The 26,179-nt window shown below is 58.6% G+C and overlaps 1 protein-coding gene across 2 annotated transcripts; it reads right to left on the bottom strand.

Moving 5' to 3' along the window:
* Window positions 1-521: 521 nt before the first annotated feature.
* Window positions 522-24,427, bottom strand: THOP1 (thimet oligopeptidase 1). 2 transcript variants are annotated; one of them, XR_011234585.1, is made up of 14 exons: window positions 24,277-24,427; window positions 21,160-21,372; window positions 18,374-18,522; window positions 16,753-16,860; window positions 14,146-14,248; window positions 10,700-10,860; window positions 9,173-9,308; window positions 8,533-8,899; window positions 7,885-8,086; window positions 4,944-5,130; window positions 4,650-4,778; window positions 3,774-3,910; window positions 1,349-2,483; window positions 523-966 (listed from the first exon to the last, which is right to left on the bottom strand). XR_011234585.1 is itself a non-coding variant. In XM_069480735.1 (13 exons), exons 1-13 carry the CDS (start codon window positions 24,290-24,292, stop codon window positions 2,328-2,330), a joined length of 2,064 nt encoding a protein of 687 aa, XP_069336836.1. In that variant the 5' UTR covers window positions 24,293-24,427; the 3' UTR covers window positions 522-2,327. The 2 variants fall into 2 exon arrangements, 1 of the variants encoding a protein (XP_069336836.1); XM_069480735.1 differs by having other exon boundaries at window positions 522-2,483.
* Between the last annotated feature and the right edge of the window lie 1,752 nt (window positions 24,428-26,179).

A 26,179-nucleotide genomic window follows, 5' to 3' on the forward strand; every position in this document is an offset into this window, starting at 1 on the left:
CCCTTTGTCCCCTGAACTAGCGAAGGCCCTAGATGCTGAGGCCCCCATGGGCTGTTCCTCAAGAGGCCGTGGCCTTCAGCGGGTGTTGCTCATCGGGAGGTGGACGTGGGGAGCCTGAGACCCCCTCTGAGACACAGGGACGGTGACACCAACCCTGTGGGGCGGTGAGGAGGCAGCAGCGCCTGCCCGGGCTGGAAGCCAGGCACACCTGCTGCTGGTAAGAGTCCACAGCAGCCCGGAAGTCTGCCCGGGGCCACAGGCAGAGAGACCCCAGAGCTCTTCTCGGTGAGAAATAACTTGCTAACGCTGGTGGGGGCCTGAGGCAGGGATGGAATCCCAGGGGCAAGAGCCAGAGCCCCCCCAGGTGGCCCCAGGGCTGGACAGGTGGCAGGTGACTGTGGGAGAAACTGCAACGAACGAGTTTATAAACATTGCAAAGATTGGGAGACATACACGTGCAGACCTCTTTCTAATTTTTATTTTTTTCCTTTTTTTTTTTTCTCTCAGGAGAGTGGCGGGGGATGGGAGGAGAATGACAGGCTGGACCGGCAGGGGAGCCTCACACCAGGCTGTCCTCTGGGCCCACAGCTGGCACCCTGGACAGGCGTGGGGCCGAGGGGCTAAGGGCCAGGCAGCTCGGGGGGACAGGTGGTCCATCCGCCTGAGGCCGTGACCCCATCCCAACTGCCCAGGGCACCACACGGGGGGTGCTCCGGCACATCTGCGTCTTGCGCGGGGAGGAGGTGGAGGCTGTCTGCAGACCTGGCGCAGGGGAGGGTTAGGGCACCGCCAGGCTTGCCGCCTCCCTGCACCAAGCGAGGCCTCTGCCCCTTGTCTGTCGCAGGGAGCCCTGCTGTGGTTTCTTGCTTTCTGTCTTGTCTTTCCAGCCCCAGGTATTTTCAGCAACAGCTGTTGTGACTGTCAATTCCAGGACACTGTCCTGGCCCCACGGTGAGCCCACCAGCTCTGCCAAGAGAACACTCACCTTTGTCCCCCGAGTTTAAGAGACAGAAGTGGGTGCAGAAAGCAGAGCCGGGTGCACAGGAGGGTACTGGGCCGGCCCGGGCTCAGGGAAAAGGGGATGGGGCAGGCGGTACAGACCCAGGAATCCCGTCCCCATCGAGGTGATGAGCATAGGTGGCCGTTTGGCCACCTGCTCTGACCTTGGGAAAAAGGATTGGGGTGACGAATGTCACTAGTCCCACTGCCCAGCTTCCTCTGCAGAGGACTTCGGGGGGAGGGAGGGGAGTTGGCTCACAGCAGGGGAGGGAACGTCAGTGTTCACACAGACAGAAGGGGGCCCCTCCCGCCCTGGTCAAGGGCTTAGGGACCCAACCCAGCAGCTCACCGAGGCATTTTTGAGGACTTATCCGAGGATCCAGGAAGTCCACGCCTGGCCAAGGCTTTGCTGCGTTCCTAAGGGCCAGGCGAGGACAGGGCATTGGGCGTCTCTAGGCCGAAGCCGGCCTAGTCACCTGGCCAGAGGCCACGGTGGAGCTCCCAGCAGCTGCACTGGTCAGTCAGCAGCCAGCTTGTGTCAAGTAAACCCAGAGTCTTTGGCCACGAAGCCAGAGCAGCCGGGTTTCCCTGCACACGCCCAGGAGGGAGAGCTCCCCGGGGCGCAAGGGCGGCAGCTGCGGGTTCGGCTGCTCGCGCACACAGATGGGGCTGCCTCGGCTCCCCAGACTCTCTGTCCTGGTCCTGGCGCTCCAGAGCTGAACAGGGAGGGGGAGGCATTTTGGTGAGATGTGCTCGGGAAGCAGAACTCTCTTGTGAGCACCCCAGCCTGGTCGGACAGAACAGGGGAACTCCTAGGGTTCCCGAACCCCTGGGGTTTCACTCCCTCCGACAGCTCAGCCATCCCCAGGGACCCAAGCACGTTGCGATGCAGAGGCTGGGGTCGCAGGCTGGTGAAGTCCAAGGGCTGGGCCCTGACAAAGCCCAGGGTTCAACGGAAACGCAACGTTCCAGTCCATGTGTAGCAAACCACATTCCAACACCATAGGACAGAACGGGTGGGAGCCACAGACCAGGCTGGGCTCTCCTGTTTTTGTTTTTTTGTTTTTGTTTTTTTAATGAATACATTTGAACATGGAAAATTTCCCAGGGAGGGGACGTGTTAGTGCAACAGAGATGAGGCCCTGGGCAGACGCCTGGGCTCTCCAGACACCTGGAGCAGGAGACCTGACAGGGCCACCTCAGTGGGGCGTGAGGACCACAGGGGCAAGAGAGGGCCCCTCCCGCACGTGTGTCCCGCCTGGCGCTGTGCTGGAGCCCGCCCTGTCCCAGCTGGAGGCTGAGGCACCAGGGTAGTCGGGGACTGGGCGTCAGCAGGCCTGTGGCTCGCAGCCCCCCACCCGCAGCCCCTTGCTCAGGAGGAAGGCGTCCTGCTTGGGGTCGCGGCCCAGGAAGCGCTTCAGCATGGCGCTGGCATCCTCAGAGCCGCCAGGTCTCAGGATGCAGCTTCTGTAGTCCATGCCAACCTGTGAGGGGACGCAGGGGCTGGGGCTGAGAGGGCACCGGGGAGGTGGGGGAGAAGGCAGGGAGTCTGCAGGGCCCCTCCTGCGTGGTCCTGGGAGCAACCCCTTCCCTAGCGCAGGCCGCCCACATCACATCACGTAGGGGTGGTGCGACGCCTGGGACCCCCATCTCAGGGCCCTGTGTGCGTATGCAGGAGCCGGGGTCCTCACAAACCCCCGGGCGGCTCCTCCCTGCACAGGGGACTGGAATCCCAGGCCAAGCCAAAGACAGAAGCGGCAGAGGCGGAGACACTCTGGGCTCCATCCTGCCCCTTCCCCGAAACAGCTGCAGGACCCTGGGCAAGTGCTGGCCAGTGGCACACCCGGGTCTGTTCACGGCTTGGGCACAGCACGGACGGGACAAGAGGCGGCTGGCACTGGCTGCAAGGAGTCGAGGGACCCAGCACAGTCCCAGCCACAAAGGAGTTCAGGACACCCTCAAGCGTCACTGGTCCCTACACCAACTGCAGGCTCCAAAGCCAGGTGGCCACTGTCCCCAGCCAACCCCATGCCCTTGGGGGCTCACTCTGCTCCTCTAGCCCCTCACAGCCAATTTACAGGGCATGACAGCCGTCCTGTCCTCAAAGGGGGCCCCAAGTGCAGCTGTGGCTGCCAGGGGCTGGTGCAGGAAGCAAACGGCTCCCAGCTTCGCCAAGGGGCCTGCCGGGCCAGGGGGTCACATCTCCAGGCCCCAGCCTCCCATGTCTGTACAAGGGGTGGCCATGAGCTGGTCTTGGAGGCCTGAGGCACCCGCAGCCTGCCGGAGGCAGTGCTGCCCAGGCCCCTCAGGGACCCCCTGGGCCGGGGCAGGCTCCTCGGTGCAGCCGGGATCCGTCTGTCTCTTGTGACAGACGCTGGCAGCTGCCCCCGAGCCTGGGAATGCACCGGGCCAGCGGGAGGCACGAGCCTGGGGTGGGTGTTAACGTCCCCACGTCACAGGGGAACAAGCTGAGGGTCAGAGACGGGAAGAAATGGCCTTGTCCCCACTGAGTACCCGAGGCTCTGAAGCCCGGTCAGGGGAGACATGTGGCTCCCAGCACCCACCCTCGGGCCCCACAGGGAGGAGCCTCCTGCAAGGTGGGAGGGGCCGTCTGCAGCGCCCAGGAGAGCAGCAGGTGCTTGGCTCAGGGTTGGCCACACACACGGGGGCCTGAGGCCAAGGACGCGCTGTTCTTGGTCCTGGACAGTGGAAGAGTCACTCGGCCGCCAGTGGCTGGCGCCACATCCTTTCCCGTGAGCCCCCGGACTCCTCACCTTGCTGTTCAGGACACCCTCCTGCTTGAAGCGCGTGTGAAACATGTCCATGGAGTACACCTCGCTCCACAGGTAGCCGTAGTACTGCGCGTCGTAGCCGCCTGCCAGGTGGCCGAAGGTAGCAGGCATGTTGGTTCCTGGGACAGACACACGATGAGGTCAGTGCCCCAGCCCCGTCACCCACACTCCTCCCCCAGGGGACAGTGACCCACCCCGACCCTGGCCAGAACAGGCCTGGAGGCGAGTGGCGAAGGCAGGGCTAGGGGACACGGCTCCACCCACCGCACAAGGACGGGGGCACAGTTAAAGGTGGCACCAGCTGCTGCAGCTCTAACCCCCAACGAGGAGACTGCCCGCCTACACGACGGGATGTTATGTGCTGCGTAAAAGACTACTGGAAAGATTTTTTAAGTACTCATGAAATATCAAACCAGTATGACATGACATGTTAAGATCCCAGTTACGTTAGCACACCTACATGTCTACACACAAGTAAAGGGTGTCACTGACGTGTCACCTTCAGGATCTGCGATTACTAGTCTTTTCTCCACTTTCCCAGGCTTTCTACAAAGCACACATTATAATTTTGGATCAAGAAAACACTAGTTCTGCTTGTCTATTTGAAGTGAAGGCTTCAGAGAACACATTCCTCCTTGGAGGCCGGGGTCCCATGCCCACCACGACTTTGGCCTGCAGCCGCGTCCCAGCCAGGGCTGCTGTCCTGTTGCCCCCCCCCGAGAAGCCCCGACACACTCTGTGGCCCCCCCAGCAGAGACTTCTGTACTCATGAAGTAAAACGTCTGCACGGGCTCCCTCTGAGTTCCCAGGAGAACAGCTGGCCCCAGTTTTAAGGTGGCCCCGGCTCGGAGCAGCTACCTGGTGTTGCGGGGACCCCGAGGATGTCCCTACAGAGCCGGGCATACTCTTCAGCCGGGTCTGCGTCCGTCTGCGTGTGCAGGGCCTGGTCCACCTTGGCGAGGACGATCTGGCGCAGGTTGAAGAGACCTGGGAAGGAGGGAAGCAGCTGGCCTCTGGGCTCCCACATGGCGTCCCCACACCCCCAGACACACGCCAGGCACTTGCTGGGGCAACAGGGCCCCGAGAACCACGGACACCCCCTTCCCCACCATGGTGACCGGATAGCACGCAGGTGGGCAGGGGATGCCGTACCTGTGTTGGCCTGCCGGGACATGATGAGCTTCTCCAGCAGTGCCTGGGGCACGGTGCCGCCCGTGCGGTAGTGCCGCGACATCCTGAGCAGCGGCTCCTCCTCCCACACCCAGTTCTCTAGCATCTGCGAAGGCGCCTCCACGAAGTCCCGCTCCACATGGGTCCCACTGAACATGGCAAACTCTGCCTGCGAGCAGGGGGCGGAGAGCCTCGCCAGTGCCCAGAGCCTGGCCTTACCGGGGCCACCCTCCCCAGCACACCTGGGCTGGCAGGTAACGTGCCAGTCCCACCACCCGAGCCCCCAACTGTGAAGCCTGGAAAGTGACGGGGACGGGGGCGGCCCCTGGGCTGCCGCTGGGTAACCTGTCCCAGCAGGACATGCCCTAAGATGCCCACCACACGCACCTGTCCCTGCCGGCCATCCACATTCCTCTGCCCTGTCCATGGAGCCAGTGCTCCCCAAAAGCTCTGTGCCCCAAAGAGCCAGAGGCAGTGTGGAAGGGGCCCGGGACCGTTGGGTCTGGGTGACCTTGGGTGCCGACCTCAGAAGGCATGCTGCGTCTCCCTACTTGTGTCTGGAATCTTCCCCGCAAAGCACAGCCCTTGATCCAGTCTGGCCAGAGCCACGTCTGGCAGCCCGTGGGCCAAACGGCCTCGTGAGTGACCTTGCAGAGTCCTCTCAACAGCACAGAGGCTCTTCCACGCCAAGGACCGTGCAACTGTGCTCCTGTCCCAACAGCAGATGGGCACGGAGGCACCTGCGCTGGGCGCTGTTCTGGGTGCAGGGGACTCGTGGCAAGTAGCACTTCGTAACGGCTGCACTTGCCACCCCAACGCTCAAACAGCAGCACTTGTGCTCAGGGGAGTCAGGGGGGCATGGCAGACCCACGTGTGTGCATGTGTGTGCACAGGCACACGTGCCAAGGGCGAGCACTACGGAAACGGAGCACGCACGGCAGGGAAACCGGCAGGACACACACAGGCCCTCGTTTTTGAATTCCAGATTTTCCAATTCGCCAACTCACTGTAACAACAGTCACATCATCACCTGTGGCACTTTCTTAGCAACCCAGCGACGCTCCGCTCCGCGCCCTCTCAGCTCATTCTGTGAACAAGGGTCCTTTTTTCGTTCCACTGAGAGCCACGGTTTTTGCATTTTTGTGCCTGTTGGCAATTTTGCTGTTTAAAATGCCGCCCTGCATGGTGCTGAAGTTCTATCTGGGGTCCCTGGGCACCAGGAGGCCGCGACGAGCCTCATGGAGGAAATGCGTGTGCGGGAGACGCTCCACTCGGGCCCCAGGGACAGGGCTGCTGGTGTTGAGTTCAGGGTTCACGAAGCAACGACATGCCCTCCACAAGGCGTCGCTCAACAGAAGCACACGTGGATGGACCTTGAGGACATCGTGCTCGGTGACAGACGCCAGGCACAGACAGACACACAGTGTGTGACTCCATTTACACGAGGCCTCTTCACCCACAGTCTCGCCCTCTGTGGTTTCAATTACCCACAGTCCGGAAAAATGAAATGAAAAACTCCAGAGATAACAATTCCTAAGTTTTAAATCATGTGCCATTCTGAGTCATGTGACGCACACTTATGCCGTGCTGTTCCATCACACCTGGGACACAAACCACCCCTTTGTCCATCACATCCACACGGTGGCCGCCAACAGCTGCCAGGCACTAAACGGCCACCTCGGTTATCAAACCCACAGATCACAGGAAAGGTGAGTACAGAACAGGGTATTGAGAGAGAGACAGAGAGAGAGAGAGAGACACACACACCCTGACCACAATTATGTAACTTATGCTGTTATAACGGTCCTATGTTATTATTAGTTATTGCTGTTAATCTCTTCCTGTGCGTAACTGATGAGTTAAACTTCATCACAGGGTGCACATTTAGGAGAACCGCAGCTGCGTGGCTCGGCACTGCCTGTGGTTCCAGACGAGGGGCTCCCGTATGCGACATGTCCAGAGCGGGCAAATCCGGAGAGATGGGAAGCGGATTAGCGGCTGCCGGGGCGGCAGAGGGGGCAGCGACCGCTGACGGGACATGGAGGATCTTTTCAGGGCGATGGGAATGTTCTGAAGCTGGACTGTGGTGACAGTCACACAACTTGGCTAATTTACTAAAATCAATGAGCACCCGGGGCCTGCACACGCCTGGTGAGGCTCCAAGAACGTTCCCACCACCAGGAGAGCGGGCGTGGCGTCCTGAGCGCCAGCGGGAGGCCGAGAGCAGGTCCATGTACACAGCCGGGATCCCGGGACACGGACATGAGGCTGAGGCCTGTCCTGGCCAGTAAGAGCCCCCTGGAGCCCTCACCCTACGCCCACCATTGACTTTCACAGGGTCATCGGGCCACATGGCTCAACTGCCACCAACAGGGCACAGGGCCTCTGCGCCAAGCACCGTCCCCCGCAAGTGACACGTGCCTCTTCCACTCCCTCTGCCCAACAGCTCTGAGAGGTGTTATGGGCTGACACAGGTCCCCCTAAAGTTCAGACACTGGGGTCCCGAACCCCAGTCCCTCAGGAGGTGGCTGTGTTTGGAGACAGGGTCTTTAAGAGTTCATTAGGGTGGGTCTCTGGGCCAGCACGACAGGTCCTCATACGAAGAGGAGATGAGGACACAGACAGGCACAAGGGGATGGCCCCATGGGGACGCAGGGAGAACACGGCGTCTACACGCCAAGGAGAGAGGCCCAGGAGAAACCACCTCCCCACACATTGGTCTCAGGCTTTTGCCCCAGGACCATGAGGAAATCAACGCCTGTTGCCTAAGCCCACACCCTGTGGTGCTTTCCTGCAGCAGTCCAAGGACACTGACACCAGGGAGCATCATCACCTCTGTATCACGTGAAGGCGGCAACAGGCAGTACCCAGGCACCCGACTCCAGCCCCTCCCGGGGCCTGGCGGAGCCGCAGCGGCACCCACCTGGGAGCAGAGCTGGTGCATCACGTGTCCGAACTCATGGAAGTAGGTCTCCACCTCGTCGTGCTGCAGCAGGGACGGGGTGTCAGGGGTGGGCTTGGTGAAGTTGGCCACCATGGCCGCGATGGCAATCTGGCGGCTCCCGTCCTGCCGCAGGCAGCCGGGCTGCAGGCCAAAACAGGCCGCGTGCCCGTACTTCCCTTCCCTGTGGAGGGAGGCGGGGTCAGGCCCTACCTGGGACTAGAGACACAATGACGCTCCCCAATGCCACATCCCTTAGCCCACCTGAGAGCCGAGACCGCTCAACACATTTCAGGTTCTAAACTTCCCTCCCAACAGAGGAGCAGCTGGTGTGGGGGTCTGAGGGACCCCTGTGCTGCCCCGCGGCCCCCGCTCCTCGGGCAGAGCTCCTGAGGTGCCTGGCTCTGCAGGGCAGCGTGAGAGCCACGGACCAGGTCACGGCTCCCATCTCTGGTATCCCTGTCAGTGTGGCTGAGCCACAGAGGGCAGCAACAGTGACCACCGCATATTTAATGCCTGCAGCGTGGCAGGCGGCAGACCTCCTCCCCGTCCGTGGAGGCAGAGCTGGGCGCACAGAAGCCCTGGGGCCTGAGCGCATCCCTCCCCCCGCCAGGCCCTGCCCACACCCACCGCGGGTACAGGTCCAGGTAGAACTTGCCGATCACCTCCCCCGAGGCTGCGTCCCGCACCGAGTACAGCCTCACGTCCTCGTGCCATACGCTGGCCCCCTCCTCCAGGTCGAAGGTCAGCCCCAGGAGCTCCTGGTAGATGCCCAGCAGCCCCTGGGTGACCACCTGCATGGGGAAGTACTCCTTGAGCAGGTTCTGGTCCACGTGGTAGCGCGTCTCTTCCACCTGGTTCATGTAGTAGCGCATGTCCCAGGCGTGGATGCGCCCGTCGAACTCCAGCCCCCGCCGCTCGCACTCTGCCTTCTTCAGCTCCAGGATCGCAGCCCGCTCCTGCTCCCCCAGCGGCTTCAGCTTCTGCGCCAGCTCGTCTGCGGGGAGGCAGAAAGGTGGGGCCACCTCGCTGAGGCAGGCTCCCGACGCGTGCCCGGAAGGAAGGCTGGAGCCACCGGGGCCTCTCAGTGTCCCGGACTTTGTGGCAGGTGCTAGAGGCACCTCCCGGCACCCTGAGGGGCCAGGCACATTGGGGGCCTGCAGCCAAGACCAGGAGTCGGGGGGCTCCAAAGTCCCACTCGAGATAACCCCATGTCACGGACGAGCACAGTCCCCTTGCAGGGTCCCCAGTGGAGGGCAGCGGCGGTTACCTAGAAACGTGGCCACGGCCTGGCTGGTCTTCGCCATGTTCATCTCCAGTACATAGTCCGCGTGTGTGCTGAACCCCAGCAGGCTGGACTTCTGGGCCCGCAGGGCCACCAGCTCCTTGAGGATGGCGCAGTTCTCCTGTAAACAGCACCACGCGGTCAGCCAGGGGCTCAGCCTGGCCTCCTGCCCCTCCTGGCAGGTCTCCACACCCCGCCCAGTCACACCACGTGGGCTTGATTCCTGCTCGGGACCAGAGAGGGCGTGAGGCTCGAGTGCTTCCGAGGCTTTGAAAAGAAAGTGGAGTGGGGGGTAGGGGCTGCTGGGGGAGCCTCCGAGGGCATCCCTGCTGCACTTGGGGACGCCCCACCATCCAGGACCTGGTCCCCAGCCTCAGGGGCCCTGCCCAGCTCTGCTGGCACACAAAACACAGACCACGCTGGGCGTACAGGGCTGAGCGCCACACAAAACCCATCTGACTCGTTTACAGGGAGATGCTGAGGCCCCTTCGGGACAGACGCACCCTCAGCATGAAGGGCCCACAGAAAACCCGACTGGAACCGGGAAGGTGTGGCCTGGCCTCCTCCGTGTCCCCTCGGGCTGCAATGCCCTGCCTCTTGGCTACACACCTTCCTGTGACACCTGCCTAGGGACTGGGTGGGATTCAGGATGACTCACTCCCCCAGGGCCCTGACGCCTGCCCCCTCAACCTTCAGAGGGCATTGGGGAGGTCGAGACCCGACCAGCCAACGGAGCTGCCCACTAAAGGCCTTCAGCGATAGGAATCCACAGCTACGGGCTGGAGGGCAGAACGTGCCCCACCTGAACCCGAGGCCCCAGTCTCTGAGTGATCAGAGCTCTTGCCCGGGTACACAGCCACCTCCAGGGCCACACCCCAGGCCCTGCAGTGGGGCTTCCCCTGGAACCCTGGGTTACACGAGACTGAGGTGTCTGCTTCGGCCCACGGAAGCAGAAAACACAGCACTCCACCACCTGCTCCTATGGTGCCACCTGCTACAGGCCTCTGGCTGGTGGCTCCTTTGCCAGCCGTGTGAGCCCACCTGGTGTTGTCAGGAAGACCGGGGGGCCCCAACCCATGCCCCCACCTTCCCAACATGCTGGACGGGGAAAGCGCAGAGGCCATCCTGGCCGCACGGTGGGGGTGGGGACACCATATGCGTCTGTGTGCAAGTGGATGTCTGAGGCCGAGGCTACAGGGGCGAGTGTGGATCCAGGCTCGGGTCCAGGCTCTACCGTCTTAGAGAAAGATCGGCCCAGGCGGAGTCGCGTGAGGGGCCTCCCTTGGCTTGGGAAGAGGGAGGGAGGAGACATGCTCAGGGTCCATCACTTACAGAGCCTGGGGAGGAGGGACCAGATGCCAGGTAGTGGCCCCAGGGGCAGGGCCAGGCCAGGCACGGACCGCTCTGCCAGTCACTGAACTCGGCCAGGTGCGACCGCAAGACCCTGTGTGGGCAGAGCTGGAGGTGGCTCCAAGCCCGGGAGAGCCGGCCCAGGGCTCCGGCAGGCCTCACCTCCTTGCAGCGGCAGTTGAAGGCCGCCTCCACCTTCCGCCGGGTCTCGGGCACGTGGCACTTCTTCAGCAGGGGGAAGTAATGAGGGTACTTGAGGGTGACCTTCAGCTTGTCATCCTCTGTCTTCTCCAGCGAGTTTAGGAAGTCCTCCGGGAGCCCTCCTACGGGGACAAGGCCAGGGCAGCTCTGAAAGGACCCCAGAGGCCAGCACACGGTGCGGGTGGGAAGGGGGTGGGCTTCCCCTTCATGTGGGAGGCCGGGGGGCGGGGGGGGGGTGCAGGGAGCAGCCACAGCCTTCCACCACCCTCTGCAGCTCTGCCCCACTCACTTTCCTCCTCTCTACCCCACGAGGAAACCCTCGGGGCCCCAAGTGGGCTCTCTGCTCTCATCTGGACCCTCGGGGACGAAAAGCTAAATCCAGCTCAAGCCTCCAACAGCGTGGCTTCCAGGAGCTTCTGCCCCAAGTGTGCGAGGAGGGCAGTGGGCAGGGTGGCCAGGCCACCACGCACAGACACCCTCGGGAGCCGAGAGGTAAAATGAACTCAAGGACAGGAGTTCTCGTCAAACATAAAAACAGTGGCCAGGTGTAGCTGGGCAGCACCGCCTTGGACTGAAATCGCTGTCAGCTTGGCAGACGCCAAGGCTGCCGCCCCTCAAAGACTGGTGCCCTGGGACCTCCAGGAAGGCAAGGTGAGAAGAGATGAAATGTGGGGGGCAGTAACGGATGGGGACGCTTCAGGAGGCCTGCGGGGTGTGGGCGGTGAGGGAGGAGCCAAGATTCCCGCGGCCTGTGGCCCGCGGCACCCCCCTCGGTACTGGCGCAGGCCCGACAACCGTCGGCTGATGCCTTGGCAGGGGCAGCACCCAGCTGCGCACACCCGGCTGGGGTCTGTGGGCTGGGAGGCAGCAGGAGCAGTACAAGAACGTCCCCCCATGGGGTTCTGCATGCCTTGGCACGGCACCTCCCCACCTGGAAGGTGCTCATCCCCTGGGTGCCGACGGTGCCTAGCTGAGGTGAAACCCAGTGAGGGACCTGGTGGGGGGAGCCCCGCAGTGCTGGACTGGTCGCGGGTGTCGATGTGCACATGTGGATTATCACCACAGATGAAAGCGTGTGTGCGACCCGGAGACACGCATCTGTTTCCCAGCTGTCTATTGAGGGTGCCCAGGAATAGCAGCTCCCTGGTAGCAACGTGCACACCTGGCACCTGGATCTTGGTTGCTACACATCACTCCCCACTCCAGGGACCCAGCCCCTTGCAGAGACGGCCGATGTCAGGGCTGGGCCAGGAAACGTGAGGGACCAGCCTGGAGCATGTGTCCAACAGTTAGAGAGCACTCAGAGAGCAACACACACGTCCAAAGGACACAGGGACAGCTGGAAGGGACTCCAACAGTCAGAGTGCAACAGTTTGAGCATTGAGATAAGTAACAACAGTGACACATCATAGCCCACAGGAGCCTCTGGGTCCACATGGATACACACCGATAAGTGACCGGAGGAGGCAGAGCTCTGACTTACAGTAGAACTAATGCACGTGGAGAGGACAACACAAGGGGAACCTAGATCTGTGGACGCAACAACTGCGTAGCTACAACATGGCAACTGCCATGACAAGTGACAGACACTGCCTGGCCTCACTGTGGTTTGAGCGTCTGTCCCTCCGAGACACATGCTCAGAGTTAAGCCTGTGTGGCAGGACTGAGAGGCAGGGCTTTACGAGGTGACTGAGTCACGAGGGCTCTGCCCCCATGGGTGGATTCGAGGATTAATGTGTTCCTGGATCAAGGGGTGATCCCGGCAGTGGGACGGCGGCTCTGTAAGATGAGGAAGAGACCTGAGTGAGCATCTTAGCATGCTCAGCACCTGTGCCTGTGCCACCGGGGACTCTGCAGAGAGTCCCCCACCACCAAGGCCCTCACCAGATACGGCCCCTTGACCTTGGGCTTCTCAGCCTCCAGAGCTGTAAGAAATAAATTCCTTTTCTTTCTAAACTGCTCAGTTTCAGGTACTCTTGTTGTAAGCAACAGGAAACAGACTGAAAGTCTCAAAGCACCTACTGACAAATTGGTGACCACAAAGAGAAACCGAGTCGCTTTGCAGCAGAGAGGGCCACCGCCTAACCCACGGAGCACAACCGTCAGTTCCTCAGGGGCTCCCAGCTGCCTGCGTGGGAGGCCAGGCCCCCTTTGGCTGGGGACAGGGAGCTTTAGAGCAAACTGAAGGCCACCGTCTCTCCTAGGTATTGGGGGCTGAGTGGTGGGACGTGCTGCCCGAGACGCGGGATGGCTGAGCAGGAGGCAAGGACAGCTTAGCAGTGTCCGATGGGTGGGCACACAGGGAAACACGCACCCGGGAGGCTGCACAAGCAAGCCGCTCTGGGAGGCGTCGGCCGAGGACCACCCCTCCTCGCCTGCCTCCTGCCCGCCGCCTGCCTCGCCTGCCACCCCCCTGCCTCCTCAGAGGCAACCGCAGTCAGAATGCCAGAGCCAGAGATCACGGCTATAGCTAGTTGGAGTACCTGGGCCCCGTCTGAATCCCCCGGTGGAGCCGTGAAGGCGGCCGACGGCTGCGGAGCACGAGGCCTGGGCGCTTCAAGAACATTCACGACGGGAAAGACCAAAGGACAGAAGGACCCTATGGAGGCCAGAGATGCTGCAGCCCAGTGGGTGCCGGTGAGGAGGGAAGCACAGTCGTCAAGCCCGTCACCGGACAAAGGGGACCTGCCTGTGTCTCAGACACCACCAGGTTCAACGCTGCTTCCCAAGGCGAGAGCCGCACCAAGGTCACGTGGGAGGGTGGCTGTACTCTTGGCGAAGTGTCACAAAGCCCCTGAGTAACTCTCAAATGGCTCAGGAAAAACCCCACACACGCAAGTGTCTCTGCAGACAAAGCCAGAGCAGGTCGCTAACGGGCGCCGAGGCCACACGCACAGGGCCTCTCTCTCCATCACATTGTGCCTGTAACTTGCAAAACCAAACATTCAGGAAAGCAGGAGTAGGGAAAGAGGGGGAAAAAAGAAAGACACCTCATCTCGAGCTCTCTGCACTCCAACACGCACTCCGGACTCGGTCTACCCCATTCGTTTTTTCAAGAGTAAAAAGGTGGCGGGCGTGTGGGGTCTCTGAGGGGAGATTCCAGCTAACCTGGCAGTTGGGGCTGAGAGCCCCGTAACTGCCCATCCTAGCCCGGGCCTCCTGCTGCTGTCTGGGATGTATCTGTCCGGGGTGGAACCTTGGTGGGACAGACCACGGCCCTCCCCAAGGCAAGATCTGGAGCTCTCAGCTCTAAAACGCCCTGAGTGCTCCAGGTGAAGACATCCTTGTCTCCGTCTCCGCCATGCCTCCCGCCATCCTCTGCAGAAGCCCCCGGCAGGAAGCAGCGGCCCCCGAGGGCCTGCCAGGACTATGGCGGAACCCCAGGAATGGCAGGCCCAGGCCCATACCTAGCTCCTCACGCGTGAACGGCAGGAAGGTTGTGTCCTCGTTCAGGTTCTTGTTGAAGTCGATGCACAAGAGACTGAGCTTCTTCTTGATGCTTTTGATTTTCTGAGGGAAAGACGACAGTGGTGGGAGGAGGGAGAGACGGGAGCAGCGTGTGCCACAACAGCAGCGGGAAGATGCCGTTCCCCCCAAAGCCGTGGCTGAGGGTTTCCTCCCGTGACCCCGGCAGGGAGAAGAGACAAGACGGGTGGAAACAGCAAAAAAAAAAAAAAAAAAAAAATCGAGACAGAAAGAAAACAAACTAAAGACAGACGCTTCGCAGCGTGGATCTAAACGTGACTCTGTCTGCTGCGCTGGGAGCCTCAGGGCTGAGCCCACCGGCCAGGCAGGGCCCAGCAGGCCCGAGCCCCTGCGCTCAGGAACCGCCTCTGCTTTTGGACATTTTAACGGAGACACGTTTTTTCACCCTTTATTTGGTAAATCTGGTTTTTAGAAAGTTAAAAACCAGCCCTGGCAACGTGAGGTCCCAGCTCAGGAAGTGACTCCTGAGAGGCCCCTTTGCCATCCAGGGGAGGTGACCACGGCATGATGAGGACCTCGCTCAGGGCCGCATGACAGGCTGGCAGCAGAGCTGGGCTTCAACTTAGAACCTCCCGCTGCAGGGAGGTGCAGGGAGCCACCGACCCACCTGCCCCAGGCTGGTCTGGAGCCCTCAGACGAGGGTCCCTGCCTCCCCGCCCCCCAGCATAAGGATGCTGCTGCTCCCCGGGGCTGGAGCACAAGTGCCTGTCGGAAGGACAGAGGGGTGGGCGGCGGCAGGCAGGACTGTGGTCTCGACCAGGGGCGCTCGGTCTCTCCTGGGAGCAGGCCCCACACAGGGCGCTTCCGAAGGTCCCCTTCCCTCACTGGCGCCTCACACCAGCCAGCCCAGCCGCACCAGGTGAGGCTCTAGAGACAGAGTGAGACAGTGGCAGCCCGAGGCGCCCAAGGGAAGGTGCTAGAACACCCCACCCGCTAGTGTCCTCCGAGTGGGCCTGCCCTTGCTCCCTCCTCGCTCACAGGTCTGCAAGGGACAGTCTCCTAGCTTCTCCCGTGCACACGGCCACTGAGCTTCCAACAATCTCAGGGAATTTTAAAAATAGTTGTGACTCTTGTCAGCTGTGGCTGAGCTGGAACCTGCACCCACCCCTCCTGGGAGCCCACTCTCGGGGTTCAGGGGTATCAGAGTCCTGAGATGGAACCCAACCCTGCACCACCAGCACTGGCCTGAAGGGACAAACACGCCTCCCCTCTCCACATCTTGGATTCTTCAACCAAAAGGTGGCAATGCCCACCTAACCACGGCAGCCACAGCCACGGAGCCCTGGCCACTGTGCCAACCATGCCTCCTATTTCCTGCACAGACGATCCTCGACCTGGGATGGGAGGCACATCCCAACGAACCCGTTGTAAATTGAAAACGTCATTAAGTCAAAAATGTCTTTAATGCTCCAAAGGCACATCATGGCTGAGCCACACGTGCTCAGACACCACATCAGCCCACGGTTGAGCAAAGTCACCTAACACAAAGCTTAACGCACAGTGAAATGCTGACTCCCTTACGAGATTCACTGAACTCAGCATGCCACTGTGTGGTATGGTGGGTCACCCTCCAACTGCCACTAGCACCACAGGGAAGTCCAACATATGTCGCTAGCCCAGGAAAAGAGCAAAATGCAAACTTTCAAGTGCGGTTTCTAGTGAATGCACATCACCTTCGCACCTCTGTAACCATGTTAAGTAGGAGCCTGTGTGTGTTCTGGTGCCTGGGTGCCTGGGGTCTCCCGGGGGACCAGGTCCTAGAGACAGTGAACCGTGAGCACAGGCACACCCTCCCCTGCAAACCACACTCTGGGCCACCAGCGCCCACGATCACTCCAGGGTGGTACCACACAACCCAGCAGCCCTGTACCCAGGGCCTGCTCTTCCCCACAGGGCCATGCGACTGGCCAGGCACTGCCTCCTCCTCTTGGGAACTGTGACAAACATCTTTCCAGCAGTGGCTGTCCCCTGCCCTCTCAGGCTCGATGAACCTCAGTTTCCTACCAACACACCACACAAGACTCCAGCACCGCGCTGAGCTCTGCGCAAGCTGTCTTACGTTACCGTCAAGACCACATGCGCCATGGACACTGAGCGGAAGGCACAGGGTGGGGAGGGCTGCCTTGTCCCTGTAGCTCCGCACCCGGCACAGCAAAGAGAAGAGGGACATGGGCACAAACACTGACATCCTGACTTTGAACCACAGGACCTGAGTGGGTGGCCGCCCTCCCCCAGCCCCAGTTCCCAGCCCGACAATGGGTGACACCCTCACACCAGGCCATAAAGAGGGCTGACACGATGGGTGAGGAAGGGCCCAGTTGCCACCTGTGAGGTCTCTCGCTGTCTTTCGAGCTGAGGGGGCCCTGACTCCAGAGAATCCCACTTTGGACAGATCCACCTCCCCGGAGTATAGATGCTCTGGCAGCAGAAAGACGGGCGGACTCGGCCCTGAACCGAGGACATTTCTGAGGCGGCAGGGGCACGGGGACCCGGGGACTGCTCCCCGCGAGGCCGAGCTGGGCACTCACTTCCTGCGTCTCTCTGGGGAGGTGCAGCCCGTTCCTCCTGCCCAGCTTGATGAGCCGCTCCAGGTAGCGCGCCGCCTCTGGCCTCAGCGAGTCCTTCGGAACTTTCTCCTGGAAAACACAATCGAAACATTGTTTATGTGAGAAATAGGGATGGTGCCACACGCCGGGCAGGGTGTGGAAAGCCTGGATCACTCATACATCTTGGGTGACAACGTGGGATGACGCACCCGCTCCAGAGAGCAGTGTAGCAGCTTCTTAAAAACCCGACCATTCGGCTGGGCGCGGTGGATCAAGCCTGTAATCCTAGCACTCTGGGAGGCCGAGGCGGGGGATCGTTTGAGCTCATGAGTTCAAGACCAGCCTGAGCAAGAGCGAGACCCCATCTCTACTAAAAATAGAAAGAAATTAGCTGAACTAAAAATATATATAAAAAATTAGCCGGGCATGGTGGCATATGCTTATAGTCCCAGCTACTCGGGAGGCTGAGGCAGAAGGATCGCTTGAGCCCAGGAGTTTGAAGTTGCTGTGAGCTAGGCTGATGCCACAGCACTCTAGCCTGGGCAACAGAGTGAGACTCTGTCACAAAAAAAAAAAAAAAAAAAAAAACAACAAAAAAAAACCCCAACCATTCAACCCCCTGTGGCCCAGCAATGACACTCCCAGGCACCGTCTCACAGAAATGATGACCTTTGTCCACACTACACCTGTGTGCAGACGCTCCCTCTGTTTGAACAGCCCCAAACTGGAACCAGCCAAGAGGCCTCTAACAGGGCGAAGGTTAAACAGGATGAGATCTCTGGACTGTACTAAGGCCAGTCGTTAGATTATCCTGCAGTTTTGCAAAATACCATCATTTGGGGAAACCAGGCAAAGCGCACCAGGGCACGCTCTGATTGCTTCTTACAACTGTCACAATAAAAGATTTCAGTCAGAAAAGAAAATCCAACTGCTCTCCCAACCTGTGTAAGAAAGTACCCGGCTGTGCTCTGACACCGCAGGGCACTCATGTGTTCCTGGGGGTCCCCGCCTAAGAGGATGGACACAGCAGGACAAGTGTTTCTGGTCCTCCCCTCCTGACCACATGATGTCACAGCAAAGGCCCGGGAGGAGTGTCCAGGGGGAGGCAGGAGCCCAGGCAGAGGCCATACCACTCTGTCCCTGTCACTGGCCTCTCTGACCCCACGTGTATGCCCAGGGTGGCTGGGAGGTGGAATGGAGCTGTGCGTGTAAGGAAGGATCCAGAAGCCCCTGTGTTTTATACTTTGTTGGTGTCGTTCTCCATCTGCCTTTGTTGTTTTTTAATGGCTTTTTAAAAAAACTGTTGTAAAACATACGTAACATAATATTTACCATTTTAACTGTTTTTAGCATAGAATTCAGTGGCATTAAGCACATTCACATTGTTGTGCAACCATCGCCACCATCTACTTCCAACTCTGTTCTCTTTACACGGTTTAGAACCCAGAGCAGAGTCACCAGTTCTGAAGAGGTTCCGGCCCTGCTGCTCCTCCGGGGAGTCTCAGCCCCGCCAGGTCTCCCACCTCCAGCCTGCCCAGTCCTGCGCCACGTCAGCTGTGTCCCAGCCAGCCTGGATACCGTGTTCCCCGCTGTCTCCCCTCACCTGGAGCCACACAATCCGCTGGTACACGTCCTGCCGCATGCTCATCTCCACGTCAAACTCGGACAGCTTCTTGTCGGCTTCTGTGCTGGCCGTGCGAATGTCCTTGCAGGGGGACACGTGCTGGGGGAAGTCAAGGATGTTCCTCTGAACTGCAACAGGCGAGACAATGAGACAGACGTGAAAATGGGCCCCCCCCCCCGGTGCAACTGGCAAGTGCCAACCAGGCCCCCAGCCCAGGCGTATCTGCTGAATCCTTCCGTGAACACGCACCGCGCCAGGTCCGGGCTGGGTGTCGAGATGCAGACACAAGGACCTGTCACCAGTGTCCTCGGGGATCTCACAGTCCCAATGAAAACATAGATTCAACTCACGATACTCCAAGCCAGGAAGGACCCTAATGGGAAGAGGTATGACGAGACAGAGGGGATGACAGAACCCCATCGTAGAAAGAGAGCCACGGCCAGTGATGGCTATATCTTAAAGCCACTTTGTAATTCCCAGAGCACATCCCCTCTGTTGATAGAGGAAGTGTCAGTGGCTCTAAACACATAAGCTTTAAGGTGAAGTCACGCCATGACCCCAAAACTCCACTATTAGGCATCTGGCCAAGAAAAATGAACACACACGTCCACACAGAAACCTGGACACACACGTTCACAGCGGCACGATTCACAACAGCCACAAAGTGGAAATAATAACAAACGGACACACACAGTGTTATCCATCCACACACGGGAATATCGCTCAGCCACGAAAAGGGACGAGGCTCTGACACAGGCCACAGCATGGATGGACCCTGAGGACATCGTGCTCAGTGAGAGATGCCAGACACAGAAGAACACACAGTGTGTGACTCCATTTATATAAAATGTCTAGAACAAGCAGATCCACAGAGACGGGACGTGGGTTCGCAGGTACCAGGGGCTGGGAGCAGGAGAAATGGGGAGTGGCTGTTAAATGGCAGAGTTTCTTTCTGGGGTGATGAAAATGCTCTAAAATTAAAGAGTGGTGATGGTGGGACAACTCTGCAAATTTTCTAAAAACTACTGAGATATGCTTTAAATGGGTGCATAGCGTGCTATGCAAATTATCTCTCAACACAGCCATTTAAACAGAACAAAGCATATACTCTGTGTCAGAGACACCTGAATTCAAATCACGGTTTGGTCACTGGCACAATTCTGGGCCAATGAAAATGTCCCCAGGCTTCGGTGTGTGGAATCGTGCAGTGGAGACCCTCCCCGTCAGGCCTGGAGGGGACCTGCCCTGCAGTCCGGCTGTAGCAAACACAGCGGCGGGTGCTGGCGCTGAAGAGGGAACAGGAAATGGGCCTGTGCTCCTGGGATTTACAGGCTACCGATTACACAAGCGACTGTAATGGCACCAAGTGTGACAACCAGCTGCACATAGGTGTGTGGACAAATCCAGGCGTTGGTGTGGCAGGAGGGACAGGAAGGGCCCCTGGGTGCAGTGGGCTTAACCTGAAATCAGACAGCAGCCTGGCGTTCTGCACAATGAAGTGGGAACACAGGGCCAGCAGGAAGGCCCGAGATGGGGGAGCGTGCCAGGCTCCAGGAGGTGTGAGGTGGCCACCTGGCAGGGCACAGACAGCATAGGGCACCAAGGGTACTGGTTGTCGTCCTGTGGGCAGTGGAAAGGCACTGAGGGGGACACGGGGGCAGCACCAGGCCCGATTTTAGTTTTCTTTAAAAGCACCCTGGTTGCCATGTGGAGGAGGAAATAAAAGGCCATAGCAGGGAGAGGCGGGGACTGGGAGAGGCTGAATGACACCTGGCATAGTCACACCGGTTAAGAGGGAATTAGTGTCATTCCAGCCTCATGAAACTCCTGTGAGAGAGAGGAGAGAGAGAAGAGCCACCGCTTGGCAGGAGGGGGAAACTGAGGCCCTGGCTCAGCGGGAGGCAGACCTGGGAGTCAAAGCCAGGTGTGCAGATGCAGGGCCACTCTCTGAGCTGCAGCCTCGCTCCCAGCCCCAGGCCTGCCCACCCACTCCTCAGCAGTAGCAGACCCTCTGGAGTCTGAACGGCATAGGTCAGGGGTTGGCCAGCCCACTGGGGTGACACCTTGGAGACACACAAGCCCTCAGCTTGAATTCAAGGATTCTCGGTGGTTTCCAGAACAAAAGCCTTCTGCTAGAGACTTGCAGGACAGAGTGTCCCTGCTCGGAGTTCTCTGCCGCGGGACTTCTCTGGCCTTTTGGGCACATGTGCACACTGTCACCCTCTCCAGGGGCAGCTCTGGGAAGCAGTGGCCATGATCTGTTTGACCAGCACCTCATACCCCACAGTGAGCAGGGAGACCTTCGGGAAGAGAAGGGCCTGGCTGGGGGCTGGGAGGATGCTTGAGGACACAACCCAAACCGGAGGGCAGAGGCCAAAGTGGCAGGTGGGAGGAGGAAACCAAAGGGGTCAAGTTCAGTCACTAGAGAGAAAACAAATATCCTCTGGGACTGGGAAAGAGGTCAGAAGGGACTCAGGTTTCAAGGCCGTCACCCGAGTTGGCTCCCGGAGAGGTGTGCTGCACAGACATGTGTCCTGTCTCAGGCTCTCAGATGACGGAACTCGTGAGCGCTCTGAACAGGCAGGCAGGGAGAGGGAGCCGCCTCCCCTGGCTGCTTCCGACGACCAGCACCTGTTGGTGCCTCTGCCCAGGTCATCACGCCCGCCCATGGCCACCACCCCGGGGGAGTGGGTGGTGGTGCCCCGAGCCCAGGATAAAGGGGTCTGACCTGCCGCACAGCCACCCTCACCCTGACCTGGACATACCCGTGTAGGTGACCTCCACGTCAGCCAGAGCCTTGAGCGTGCTCTCGTACGACACTTCCTCAAACTTCTGGGATCCCACCTGGTCGTACACGCGCTTGGTCTGCTCGATGAGCTCCTTGGTGAGCTCCTCTATCTGCTGGGCGCGCAGGTCCCATCGCAGGTAGTTCATGACAGAGCACGGAGACGCCGTGTCCAGGACATCTCCTGCACATGCTGGGCAGGGAGAAGACAGAGCATGATGTGACCTGGTCTGTGTCATACCCTGAGTTAGGGTGAGAGTCACTTGGGGGCAGGGGCAGGGGCAGGAGCGGATCGCCTGCTTCCCTACCCAGGTACACGAGCTCCGGGCACCTGGCAGGACGACACTGATGAACCCTGTAGAGCAGGAGGTGATCCTGGGCAATGTCTGGGGACATCTGTGGTTGTCACAACTCGAGGTGGGGACTGCACCCAGCATGGAATGCCCTGAAGCGCCCAGGACAGCCCGCCCTAGAGAGCAATCCAGTCCTCAATGTAGATAATGCTGCTGTTCAAAATACACCCTGCCCTAGAGACACCAAGCAGGTCCCCTTGGCAGCAGGACCCTGCAAAGAGCCCTGCGTTCACAAAGAGGAGGAGTCCACTCTGGCACTGCTCAAATCCTGCTATGCCACAGCGGGGAAGTGAAAAAAGTGAGGCACGGCGGGGTGTCCAAGAGAAGCCCCCTTTTCTACCGGCTTAATCCATCCCGATGCCTACCCAGGGAACACAGAGGCCCCATTCACTAACTCGGCATGCGATTTGGGACAGGGCGTGGCCGTCTAAGACTCATGGGTGCTATGGGAGTGTGATGAGGGCCTGGCCCGACCACTCTAGGGCTGCTCAGAGAAGGGGGTGAGTAAACGCAGCTGTGAAGGAAAACTGGCAGGTGGGGGCTCCCGGCAGGCAGAACTACCTGCTGGAAGGGCCACTTCTTGGAAAAAATCAGTGCGGCCTCAGCCCAGAGAAGTTGGCAAAACCACCCAGCAACACCTGACTGGGCGGGACCCAGTGGAGTCTGTACAGTGTAGACCAAAGTCAGTCAACGCTTCTGCAAAGGGCCAAATATTTCAGGCTTTGAAGGCCACATATGGTCTCTGTCGCACCCAGAAATCAGTTTTAGCTCATGAGCTATACAAAAATAGGCCGTAGTTTGCCAACCCCTGCTGTAGACTATGATAAAAATCTGAACTTTAATCCCAAGTGCAAGGTGGAGCCCTGGAAGGGGACCAGGACAGGGGTGCGACAGGCGGCCTGACAACCAGATGTACATTGGCACAGAGGTGGGGGCAAGGATGCTAGTTCAGAACGCAGACGCTAATGTCAGACCGCCCAGTTTGAAGCCCTCCTCTGCCAGTCGCTAGCTGTGGGATCTCACAAGAAACTTTAACTCTCCAAACCCAAGGACTCCCATCTGTAAAATGGCAGCCACAATCTGAGTACACAACTAAGAATTCAATGAGGGAATAAGTGCAAAATATCTTGCATGCTGAATACCATCAGACAGCAAGTTTTCTAGTGGAGATGTTATTGTAGACCACAGTCATCCAAAAACACCTGGGGCCAGGGATGCTTTAACATTCAGAATTTTCCCCTACTTTGGAAAGGTAATACAGTACAAATGCCATGTATCATATAACATCAAGGGTGGTCGAGGCAGCACCCTGTAGTCAAATTACTCTTTCTGCAGTGAAATGTCGGAATATAACCAGGGTTTCTCCCCTTCAGTACTGCTGACATCTGGGGCCAGATCATTCTCTGGGGTGGGGCCGTCCTGGGCACTGCAGAGTGCTGAGCAGTGTCCCTGCCTCCACCCACTCCATGCCAGGAGCACCTTCCAATTGTCACAACCAAAAATGTCCCCAGATATCACCCAGTGTTCCCCAAGGTAGCACAATCACCCCAACTGGGAACCACTGACATGCCCTAAGTAGAAAAAAGAAAGGCTCTAAGTCAGTCAGTACAGGTCGGATTTTTCTGGCCAAATGACTTTGCTGCAAACTTAAAGCAAATCCTCCCATTGGCAGAGTATTTTGGATTTCAGAACTGCAAAATAAATAAATAAATAAAAGGACTGTCGCTCTACATTAAGCCTTGCGCTAAAGAAGGGCTTCAGGAGTTCAGGAAAGAGGGAGACCCGTGGGAGGTGGAATTGTCAGAAAGTTCTGAGCAGGATTTGAAAAACTTGTGGCCAATAGTTCGCTCCAACAGTTCGCTCCATATTACTGATTTCCACCTATGGCCCAGCAGCAAACAAGGTGGACAACATTCCTGTCTTCCTGAAGCTTGAACAACCCTAATTATCATCCTCACTGCAATGTTCTGGACAAAGAACTTCGGGGGGAGGGAGAATGGGAAAGAGAAAATTGCCAGATAGAGAATTCAAAGATAAGGAGCAAGGAGGCACCACACAAGAACCCGAGGAATTTTCTAAAATACAGTACACAGGTCACATCATTCCCCTCATGAAAACCCTTCCACAGCGTCCCTTTGCCCTTAAAATAAAAAGGTCCCCCAGCTGACAACGTTCTAGACTTTTTGCTCTCCAAACAGGTTACACGTGTTCCTGCCTCCTCCCGCTTCCCTCCCCCTGGGATGCTCCTCCCCCAGGTCTGGGCAGGACACCTGTTTCTCCCGATCAAGTCTCGGCTCACCTCCTCGGAGAAGCCGTCCAGGGCCACCCTCTCCAAAGAGGGGTCTCTAAGATTGCCCTGTTCGTGTCTCTGCTCCCCCTGCACCGACCCCTATCTAAAATCCTCGCTGATTTACTTGCCGAACGTCTCTCTCCGGCTCTATAACTCCGGGAGGACCAGGGTCCTTAAATCAGTCTCCCCAGAGTGCACCCCAGGGCCCGACCCGTCCGTAGGGGAAGCGCCATCAAGTTTGCTGAATGAATGAAGTGCTGAAAAATCTGGACCATTCATTCCGCAGACGAGGAGGCGTAGTCTTCCACGCGCCCCACCGCTCCCCGCCCAGGCCCAGGGTCACTCGAGGGTCACTGAGCTCCGGTCTGAGGCCCAAAGCGCGACCCCGGGAGGCTTGAGGGTGAGGGGACGCCCGGGTCCAGCCAGCGGGGTCGCACCGAAGGGCGGTCGATACCTGCGGGGGGCTTCATGACGGGCGGCTGTGCACCCGCGGCCCGCTCTCTCCTTCCACCCGGTCCACGTCAAGCCGCCTCCGCCGCCGCCGCGACCGCGACCGCCCTGCTGGGTCTCAGCCGCCGCCGCCCGCAGAATAAGGGGCCCGCCGCCCGCGCGCCCTGGGCATGCTGGGAGTGCGCGTGCGCAGGGAGGACGGGGCGCAAGCGCTCCCAAGCTCCGCCCACGCCGGGGGCAAGCAGGCCGGGCGGTTGACACCCTCTGCGCACGCGCTGCAACCCTCCCATTCCGTCATTGGCTCTCAGCGGCGGGTGGGCGGAGCTATGGGGCTCCACCCCTCGAGAGCCGGGGTGGGAGGGGGAGACTGGAAGGACCGTTTCCACGGTAACTTGCACACCGCTGACACCTCTGAGTTCCCGTGTCTGCGGCTCTTTTTGCCGGGATTTCAGGCTACCGTGTTAACGTGCACGCGCCTCCTTTCTTATAATTGTGTATTGGGCTAGTTTTACAGGTTTTCTCCCTCACTTAGGGGCCTCAAGTAGCGATCGCTTACTGTATCCGAAGCTCTTTTTGTAGGTTATTTCCTCCCCAGCATCCTGCCTGGCTTCTAGCATCTCATGCATACAGTAGGTGCTCCACATGTGAGAGTTAGATCCGGTAAATCGATTAAATTGACCACAGCTTTGCAAAAAAAAAAAAAAAAGAAAGAAAGAAAGAAAGAAAAGAACAAGAAAAAACCCAGAAACGTAAGCCGGTTAGTACAATCAAGAAACCTTCGGTACCCCCATAATAAGCTGAAATAAAAAAAAAAGAAAGAAACCTTCAGTAAACGGACCCATGACTTCAGATGATAACAGGTGTTTGGGTGCAGGGCAGGAGCCTGACCTACATCCAGTCGTCGGTTAAACAAACAAAAAAACTTGAACCTTCGAAGGTACCCAGAAAAAAAAATGACTAGAATTAAACTGACCAAACAACAACAACAAAAACCCACAACCCACATCCTTTCTTTCTGTAAATAAATTAAAATAATCCAGGCATTAATGGTGCAGGGATGTCCTTGAAAGAGGATGAAAATCAATTGGGAGGACATTTCTGGCAACTTTAACTCTGAAGGTGATCAGTTTTCCGTGGTCCTAGGGAATTTCACATCACTTGATCTCTGTCTCTTGAGCACATCAGGCTTAATCTTACATCAGTCTTCATTTTCCCTGTCCCCTGGGCCTGAGTTGCTCTCCTTTCGGGATTTTCACATCCTTCAAGTCCACATCTGGGGGAGGGGGCTGCCCTAACCATCCCATGTGACGTGGCTCCCAGTCACAACCGCGTCGGCTCAATTTTTCTTCATAGTGCTTGCCATGACGTGCAATTTCCTATTTATTTATGGACTAGTTTACAGTCCGGCTACCCTAATACCAGGTAATGAGAGCAGACACTTTGCTGGTCTTTACGGTTGGTTTGAAATACATATTTGTTGAATGGAAGCTTAGGCACCTGCTGTCTACAAATAACTCTGTATTCCTTCCCCTCTCACAGATCGACTGAAAGAATGCATTTGTGGGTGAGTGGGTGGATGAGTGGGTGAGTAAATAAAGAGAGTGAGTGGATAACAGACATTCCCATTCTCTGCGAGCCTGTGATGCTCGGGGCGCCAGGTGCCCAAAGGCAGTAGCACCACGTGGTCGGCTCTCAACCACGTGGTCGGCTCTGCTAGCTCGCTCCAGTCCGCCACTGTCCCACCATGCACCACTGCACCTCACTCTAGCGGGCAAGCGAGCCTTGATTTCCGGCCTCCGTTTAGTCACAGAGGTCAGTTGCCCTAACGACCAGCTTGTTCCCGCCTCTACAGTGCGTCACTTCCTTCCAAGCCCGCCTTGTTCATTGGCACGCCTGCGCAGAATGAA

Source organism: Eulemur rufifrons, chromosome 2 (assembly GCF_041146395.1).
Source record: "Eulemur rufifrons isolate Redbay chromosome 2, OSU_ERuf_1, whole genome shotgun sequence".
NCBI classification, from domain to species: domain Eukaryota; kingdom Metazoa; phylum Chordata; class Mammalia; order Primates; family Lemuridae; genus Eulemur; species Eulemur rufifrons.